The 10,084-nt window shown below is 32.7% G+C and overlaps 1 protein-coding gene across 2 annotated transcripts in view; it reads left to right on the forward strand.

Moving 5' to 3' along the window:
* LOC114334181 (uncharacterized) overlaps nucleotides 1–9,107 on the forward strand; it is a 427,370-nt gene extending 418,263 nt beyond the window's left edge. For both annotated transcript variants that reach the window (XM_028284216.2, XM_028284215.2), the window contains exon 7: nucleotides 1,409–9,107. In XM_028284216.2, the coding sequence (XP_028140017.1) occupies nucleotides 1,409–1,511 (103 nt within the window). In that variant the 3' untranslated portion in view covers nucleotides 1,512–9,107. The remainder of the gene's footprint in view (nucleotides 1–1,408) is intronic.
* The last annotated feature ends 977 nt before the right edge of the window (nucleotides 9,108–10,084 follow it).

Genomic DNA, 10,084 nt, shown 5'->3' on the forward strand with positions numbered 1-10,084 from the left:
GGTTGGTGTCTTTTATATAGGTAGCAGGTGTATTAGCATTGACTGTTGTATTCTCAGTGTTACTACTGTCAAGTTTTTTCCCATATTTTAATCTTTCAATTTTTATTTTTTTGTTGGTATATTCGGTAATTAGATTCAAATTTTCATTAGTAAAACATAATTGCCACGCTTCTATTCCTGATTTTATTTGCCTTAAGTCGTTTTTATTGCCAGGTAAATCTGCAACGAGATTTTTTTTAGGTCCACGACGAACTGATTTTCCTTTTACACCAGACCATTTGAATTGATTCTTACCCTTTAGTGAGGTGGGAACTTTCAAAATTTTGACCTTATTTTGATTTGCAAGCTCTCTCTGTACCAACGGCATATTATCATCTTCCGAATCATCCTCCGATTCGTCAGAAACCAATTATTATAGAGTATCTTGAGACTGCGCAGAAATTGGTGTAGAGACTGGATTCGTTTGATTGTCGTCACATTTAGATATATCTTCCTGCTCATAGTCGTAGTCCTCCCTAAAATCTGGTATAATAATATCTACTTCGTCCATGTCGTCTACAGAACCTTCGGAATCCGAAACAGAAAGTATACGATGTATTTCAGCAATGTCATCGGAATTTGTCAGGTCAAAACATGTTTTGTGAGAAGCCATTTCTTGCGTATTCTAAAAAAAATTGAATGTTTTGATTAACATGATGCCGAGATTATAATGATAATAATTTCAATAGTTTAGCAAAAAATTAAACTTACATGTCAGAACAAAAAAATATATTATTCTGCTACACTGGGGTACACGTATACCCCGGACCCAAAATATCTCAAGAACTAAAAATGCACAGCGCGTTATCAATACTTATCACATCTAAACTGCCGCCGTCACGAAAGATGAAACTACCGAGGTGCTCATGACCGCAATCCCCACTTCTGCAAATTGGTGTAAGTTTTAAACACGGGTGGGGTACAAGTGTACCCCAGGTAGCATTCCAGGGTTAAATGGGATTTACTTTTTCGCACTGGTTTTTCACACTTTCATATACTTAATAAAATATCCTTAACTTTCGCGTTGTCATGGTGATGACATATGAGCAATAAATTACAACAAAGATTTTGACAGTTTTGTGGTTTGAAAGAAGTTAGAATTTTTAAATGTCAAATGAATGAATTCCAGTGACGAAGAGTTACAGTTTTTTTATTTGTTTATCATAGATAAAATATTGTATGAAATTGTGCGTGAAGTACTTTTTGCGAACTTACGCGATATATAGCACTTGCTCTGCTGTCGCTCGTGCTCTAAAAATCGCGTGCGTTCGCAAAAAGCATACTTCACGAACTGTTTCATAAATAACTATTTTAGTACACCTATAATAGTTAATAATTAATGTACTATTGTTGTGTTTTTTTGTTCCAGGTACAGTGCTTTTAATGCCTCATCATCACTGCTAATTTCGTCATATCATGTAGCATTGTCAATTCTCCTTTACATATTCGTAAGATGGATTTTTAATAATTAAGAAACTATTTTATATATACCCAAAAGCACATCAGTTTCAAAAATAATATTGGTTAAATTTAAAAAAAAATGTTTTAATATTGATCTGTGTATTATATTAATTAAAAAAATACGTAAGTACCTATATAGTATAACTATTCAGAATGAAAAAAGCTAAATGTTAAGTAATATCACACTTTCTTGGCTTGAAAATAAGAGGAGACGCAGACGTAGAAAAAATAACCGATACCTAATTTTTGCAGATTTCTGTTCAAAAAGGTTTCCTTTAAACAAATCCGGAAGTTACCGCGAAATATTTATAAGCAGAAATTATTTGAAGACATTTTTTAAACATTTTCCCATTTAAATATACTTGATTTTTTAAACAATTTCAAAAAATTACCTCTTTTTGCTCCGGATAATTTATTTACATTTTTTAGATCATTTTAAATAAAGAAAGGTCTCTTTTCATTTTTCTCAAAAGTTTTATTCTCTATATCATTGGCAGATTGGCAATACATAATTGAATAAATAAAAAAATATTACAAAAAAAACTAATGTTAACAATATATTTTATGGGCCATTCCAAGAACATACGCCTGTTTTGGATTACTTCGACAACGAATATTTTACTGTACAACATAAGAAGTACGAAAGTAAATGGCGCTAATAATTATTCCAATAAACAACAATGTAATTTGCAATTTACTTTCGTTCTTCTTATTTTGCACAGTAAAATATTCGTTGTCGAAGTAATCCAAAACAGGCGTACGTTCGTGGAATAGGGTATACTCACAATCGGTTAGTAATTTCTGGATTTCTAACCTTTGAAGTAATCAGGAAGCGACTTATTACTTACTTTACTTTCCCAGCTAGCCGGGAAAGTACTTTCCCGGCTAGCATCTGTCACTTTTCTACCTGCAAATGTCAATGTCATTTTTGATTAAAAGATGGTTTAGAAAGAATAGAATCCACTCAACATTTATTTAATTAAGAAACAACAACAACAATAACAAAAAGAAAACTATTGGGAATTATAAATATTAATAGTTACATTGGAATTATGATTACTATTAACGGTTAAAGTAAAACCGTGTTGCTCAAAATTATGAGTTTCAGAAATAGATGATGACGCCGACGTTTCTGGATTTTCTACATGATACAAGATATTAGCAATTTTTATTTGTCCATGTAATGAATTCTCCACATATCCCTCTGCTACGGTGTTGGATTTTCAACCCCCCAACTTTTTCAACTGTAGGATGTCTCCATCTGTATTTGCTAATAATGTTGCTGAAGTACGTCTAAAACAATGTCCTGTAAACCTGTTAACATTTTCCAACTTTAAATAAGTTGCTATTTTTTTGGGAAAACTTCCTATAGCTTTATGCCCAAAAGGCTGTCGTGTAATTTTACCAAATCTTATTTGTAAAAAAAATCTATCAGAGTCAATGTTTTTACGAAGGTCACAATATTGCTTTATTATTTTTATCCATTCCGATTTTGTAATTACAAATGTACGGGAAGAGTAGGTTTTTGTGACAGGAATCACTATTATAATTCGATTTTCTAAAATATCCAGGTCACTTATTTTCATTTTTAAAAGTTCATCGCACCTACAGGCTCCGGAAATGCCAATAATTAAAGCAACCTAAAAAAATTTAATATAACATATATTTAATATGCACTAAATAAATTAAAATTACCTTTTGAGGAAGATATTCTATCGGGGCATTGTTTAAAAATGTATCGATGTCTGCTTCAGAAAAAACACTTGACTTTTTAGCTTGATATCCCACATTCTGCCTTTTCAAAAATGCCCGCAATTTTGCGTATTTACTAATATCAACATTATGCCTAAAGTTTAATACTGCTCGCAGCATCGAATATCTTGACCATAATGTGCAGGCTTTACTTTGTTTGCTCATTTCACAAAAATAAGCAAGAAGTACCGTCTCAGAGGTATGCTGCACACCTTTAGCTACGCACCATTTACTGTATAGTTCATAGGTGTTTTCATACCTCTCCCTGCTTTTTTCAGGAATTATTCCTTTACTAACTCTCTCTGCAGCTACCCGCAGTTCTGGTGGCGTACATTCAAATTCACTCTCAGACATTTTTGTAAAATAAACACAATTTGATTATATGTACAATTAATGGCGTCGTGTATCGCATAAATGTCAGATTCAACAAACTTGTTTTGTTACCTAGCAACGATCTCACAGGTTACTTAAAATAATTCATCTTATCACATAATGAAAATGGATACAGATATTTGAAACGAAATTATTATTGGTAGATTGTGAGTATTAGAAATCCATAAACTACTAACCGATTGTGAGTAAAATAGTATACAAACCTCGCGGGAACTCATTCTAGCCTCGCGTCTGTAGTTTACCTCGGTGCTTCGCACCTCGGTAAACTACCTTGCCGCTCGGCTGAAATCCCGCTAGGTATGTAATATACTATTACTAAAAATGTCAACTTTTTGTTGGGAATTCTTTACATAACCACACATAATAGTGCGAGAGAGACGCACCGAAGGGGGCGCAGCGCCACCACGCGGCATCTTAAAAGTCGAGTAGATGCGCATAAATAACTTATCATAATAACCTCAAAAATATTAATTTGCAGATGAGTTTTCAAGCCTCAAAAATGCGTGTTTTCCAGATTTGAAATCGCTTATAACTCGAAAACTACCAACTTTTGAGAAAAATGACAAGAGCCGTTTTATGTTTAAAATGATCCAAAAAACCTAAAAGTTTTTCCGACGCAAAAAGACAATCTTTTGAATTTTCTTAAAAAAATTGTTTAAACAATTTCTACCCAAAAATTTCGCCCTGGCCCTTCTGATTTGTTTAAAAACGGAAGACATATTTGAACAGGAATCCGCAAAAAAACTGAATCAGAAATGTTTTCATATGGGAGCGACCTCACAACATGAACTGAATGTAATTTATTAGATATCCTTAAAAGGAAACAGTAGCGAACAACAAGTAGCGAAAACGCGTTCCAAGATTGCGGCGCGGCTGTATATTTTGAATATTTTTTCGAGATATTTGGTACACGTATTCGTAATATAATAAAGAATGGCGGTACAGAGCCCAATTTGAAAAATATATTAATATGTGGAAATTACTCTGTAATTAAATACAATATTAAAAAAGCGAGCCTGTACCGTCATTAAGAAGAACAAAAAAATACACTTTTTGTCCGTTCTTTAACGGTAAAATATTGCAAAACCTATAAATTTTAAAGAACCGCTTGGATTGACATGCAATTTAGCATACACATAGCTAGCAAGTCAAAGAAAAAAAGTGATATTGTGCCTATATGTGCTTTTGCCCTGGGGGTGGTTTTCACCCCCTATTGGGGGTGAAAAAATATTCGTCCAAAGTAAGTCAGGAAATGGATAAACCGGCTAATTTTAAGTACCTTTTGTTCTATAGAGTTTTTTCACCAAGCCAATACTGTTCGAGTTATTTGGCAGTGAATATGTTCATTTTTTCAACAAAATAACCACGCTTTTAGACGGTTTTCCGCAAATAACTCAAATAGTAAGTATTTTGTCGAAACACCATTCCTAACAAAAATATAGCCTGTAAAAAATTTTAAAAAATGGTGTATATATCACGTCTCTACACCTAGTAGAAGCAGAGTTATAGCTAATGAAAAATAGGTTCATATTCGTCAAATTTCAAATGGAATTTCGGGAAAAACTCATTACAACTTATTTAAAGTGTTTAAAAAAAGAATCATTTTTGTTTTATAAAATAAATTTCTAGCATCAAAAGTAAACAAGTTACGCTCAAAATAAAGTTAGTCACTTTTGGTTTTGGTAAAAAAATCGAGAAAATCACCCCCTAATTAGTATCTTAAATGAACTTAATCGTTACGACTTCACAAGTTTCTTGACTCGTGTATGTATTGTTTATATGATCTGTAAGTTTCATCGGTTCAAAGCACTTATTATTGAAAGGACTGTTAAAAGGGGTTGAACGAGTCACTGATTAAAAGCATATTTTTCAAAATTAAAATTTTTAAAAATTTTATTTTAAAACCAAATTTTTTCAATAATTAGCACTTTGAATCAATGAAACTTACAGATCATATAAAAACAACATAAGTAAAATAATTTGTGGAGCGGTAACGATTAATTTTATTTAAGTTTCTAATTAGGGGGTGGTCTTCCCGATTTTTTTGTCAAAAACAAAAGGGACCAACTTTATTTTGAGCGTAACTTGCTTAAATTTAATGCTAGAAACTTTTTGTAGAAACAGAAATAAACTTTTTTTAAACACCTTAAAACAGTTATAATGGGTTTTCCCAAAAAAGTGCTTAATTTTTTGGATATTTTACGTCGAAATATTCTATTTGAAATTTGGTGAATATGAATCTATTTTTAATTGGCTATAACTCTGGTTCTACGAGATCCAGAGAACTAACGCGTACACCATTTTTTTACTTTTTTATAGGCTATATTTTTACTAAGAACGTTTTTTTCGACAAAATACTTACTTTTTGAGTTATTTGCGAAAAACCGTCTAAAAATGTGGTTATTTTGTTGAAAAATGAACATATTCACTCGCAAATAACTCGAAAAGTGTTGACTTGGCGAAAAAGCTCTATAGAACAAAAGTTACTTAAAATTAGTCAGTTTACCCATTTCTGGACTTATTTTGGACATATATTTTGTCACCGTCAAGAGGGGGTGAAAGTCACCCCCAGGGCAAATGCACACATCGGCACAATATCACTTTTTTTCTTTGACATGTAAGCTATATGTATGCCAAATTTCATCTCAATCCAAGCGGTTCTTTAAAATTTAGAGCAAAAACCGTGAAAGAATGTACTATTTCTTCAAATAAACTTTTTTATCCGATGCCTAGATTTTGTGTCATTTTGGAACTACTAATGAAATAAAACATTTTAGTAGTTCCAAAATGACACAAAATCTAGGCATCGGATAAAAAAGTATATTTGAAGAAAGTGTATTTTTTTGTTCTTCTTATTGGCGGTAGAGGCTCGTTTTTTGAATATTATATTTAATTACAGAGTAATTTCCACATATTAATATATTTTTCAAATTGGGCTCTGTACAGCCATTCTTTATTATATTACGAATACGTGTGCCAAATATCTCGAAAAAATATTCAAAATTACAGCTGCAATCTTGGAACGCGTTTTTGCTACCTGTTGATCGCTACTGTTTCCTCTTAAAAGCATACAGTAGCGATCAACAGGTAGCAACAAACGCGGTCCAAGATTGCGGCTGTAATTTTGAATATTTTGTCGAAATATTTGGTACACATATTCGTAATATAATAAAGAGTGGCGGTTCATACCCCAATTTGAGAAATATGTTAGTATGTGGAAATTACTCTATAACTAAATAAAATATTGCAAAAAGGAGCCTGTACAGTTATTAAGAAGAACAAAAAATAAACTTTTTTCAAATAAACTCTTTTATCCCATGCCTAGATTTTGTGTCACATGAACGTGACTGACTCGGTAACATTTCGCGATTATGAGTATAAAAATTATTGTTTTTGATTAGTGTCGAATTACCGACGCACTGTTGCTTCACTGTTGAAAGTTCGCACAACTTTCGAAAAACAGAAATATTGATGACGCGTTACTGTTTACTCTTAATAGTAGTATGGGAGGCAACGATGCTAAATTTGCAGTTACTAATAAAGCGTTATGGGGACCTAATGGGTTGTGAAGATTATGCCCTAAAACCAAAAGAAGTTAAGTTTTCCATTTTAGTGGGACTTCCCATTTTTTAATTTAATTTTCCATTTCCAGCAGCCGTTTTTTCCGATTCTAGCGCCATCTATCCATAATGCGAAAAATTGTCTCGAATAAAAGTTACTTATTTTTACGTAAAGAATCCAAATCTGCAATAAAAAATGGGGGCTCATATTTAAGATTTTAAAGTAACCCCCATGGGGTGTCATGTTTGGTGTCATTCGATAGATTTTTCAAAAATATTGAATACCTGTATTTTTCAGTTTTTCGATCTGATGTTCATTTCGCGAAATATTGCGGGATTCCTATTTAAAATTTACCCCCCCCCCCTCACACCACCCCTTGGAGAGTCGTGTTTGGTATCATCTGATAGATTTTTGAAAAATATTGAACACGTATTCGTTAGTTTTTCAATCTGACGTTAATTTCGCGAAATAGTCGCGTTTTTTTTTGTGAAACTTTGTGACTCTTCCTTACACCCCGCTCAAATCGTCAGATTTTTGAAATATACACTGTTCTGCATGTACTTAATTTACATTATCCTAATCTGACTATTTAGAGTTTTTCTAAGGATACATTTTTTTCGGACCCCCCTTAACGAATTCACCTGTATTAACAGATAATATATGGCAGAGGCACATTTACAGGTTACTCCCGATGTGATTTTCTGACGCGCTCGAGTAACTGCAAAAATCCCTGCTTGGGCTCCCCTACCATAATAAAAACTTGACAAATATGACTGGATAATTACTTAACGATAAAAAATATGGAGATTTTTAATTGCCAATTGTTACTAATGTGCTATTTGGAAGTACCTCTTAAAATCTTCAAAGTTAATGGTGTGATAGACATACTAAATTTTATGAAACATATTCAAGAAAAATTTTATGTAAACCAGAAAATAGCATATTTATATACTTAAATATACAGGCTGTTAGTAAATGAGTTCAGGGAGTCATTCTGTACAAAGAATAATGACAGTTTGTTATAGAAATGTATGTCCGCAAATGCTTCGCTTTTGAGATATAGTGTTTTAAATTTTTTCTTACAAATTGACGATTAATTTATTGTTCTGGAAACAGAAGGTTGCCAATGCAACGTGTTTTCCTCGTACAACCTTATGGAGCAGAGACTTTAACACTGACGCAAAAATTCGCAAATAAACTCAGAGTTACACGAGCCATGGAACATACAATGCTGGATGTGAGCCTTCGAGACCACATAACAAACAAAAAAATCAGACAAAGATCAGGAGTTCAAGACGTCATCAAAGGAATCACGACGCTTAAGTGGAACTAGGCAGAGAACTTAGAACACAAGATGGATGGTGGACAAAACGAATCATGGAATGGAGGCCCAGAAACTATAAAATAACCCGAGGACGATCACCGATTATATGGGCCGACGACGTAAAAGAGTAGAGGGAAACTGGCTACCATAAATCTATTTAGAGAATACTGGAAAGAACTGAAGTAGGTATGTGTCCAGCAGTGGACGCGATTCGCCTATTGATGTTGATGATGTCAAGAAATACGCAATAATCCCTCTTAAAGCCCATCAAATTTCATTTGCATTGTATTAACAGGCTTCAGAGCAATAAATAAATCGTCAGTTTTAAGAAAAATTTTAACACTCCTTATCTCGGAAAGTGGAAAGTACTTGCGGTTATACGTTTATACAGTAAACTGTCATTTTTCACGCAGAAGTACCCCCTGAAGTTTGTCGCACGTATTTACTAACATCCTGTATACCATATGCATGATAACTATGTAGGTATGCATGCACATTTGTACACACACAATCAAATCTATTGTAAATCACTGTTTTAACTATTTGGTTTCTACGTGTAGTAAAATTTTTAAGATTGTTTTATTGTTTTATTATCCTTTTCCTTTTCCATTGAAACGTATTAAAGAAACGTACGTAAGTGACGACATAGTTACAAGTTACCAGTAAGCCACTTCAAAGGATTAGTAAGTAATATAACTTACCTGGACTGCAAAATAAATAGCGAGTAGATGGTGAAACAGCTGGAATCAAGGTAAATGAAGTTCCCATTAAGAGCACATGCGCAAATATTTTACGGTTATCCCTACTTTTTCTGTCTTTACTAGGCAAATTACGTGTAGTAAAATTGTCACTGGTATGGATATGTAAACATTACTTGACAATGTCATCTTTAACTTTAAAGAGATGGCTTTTCAATGTTCTTGGATAACTGTTACTTGTATAATTGCCATTTATTAATTCAGTTAATTAATATGATTATTTCATTCATAGGAGATTCTGACCAATAGAAAGCTACAGAAATCAAAACTAAACTGACAATTTTTGATAATTTCCCGTCGTCAAGTATATTACGTCAGATGCCCTTCGTTGCTATGAAAAAATACATTCAGTGACATTAATGACAATTTATGTTTTAAAAATTATAAAAGTGATGACTTTCAACCGCCAAATATTTATAGCAACGGTGTGTTTAATTGTACTAATTTGTACTTAAATAAATAAATTACAATAAAATTTTGGTTTTTTTCATGAAACAGTTTTATTCACGAAATAATCGCAACAAATTGCACTTGATCTCTAAAATTAATATAGAATTTTTGCCCTCGTGACACTTTGACATAACTTCACTCGCCTTCGGCTCGTGAAATTAAAACTGTCAAAGTGTCACTCGGTAAAAATTCAATAATTTTAGAGCTCTTGTGCAATTACTACTGATAATTTTTTCACTAACTATGTATTCAGTGATTGTAACAATTTATATATAATACTCAATCGAGAAAAGACGAAAAGTGATAAAGTGGTTTTTGAATAATATATTGTTACTTTGTTATATGG

This window comes from Diabrotica virgifera, chromosome 1 (assembly GCF_917563875.1).
Source record: "Diabrotica virgifera virgifera chromosome 1, PGI_DIABVI_V3a".
Taxonomy (NCBI): Eukaryota; Metazoa; Arthropoda; class Insecta; order Coleoptera; family Chrysomelidae; genus Diabrotica; species Diabrotica virgifera.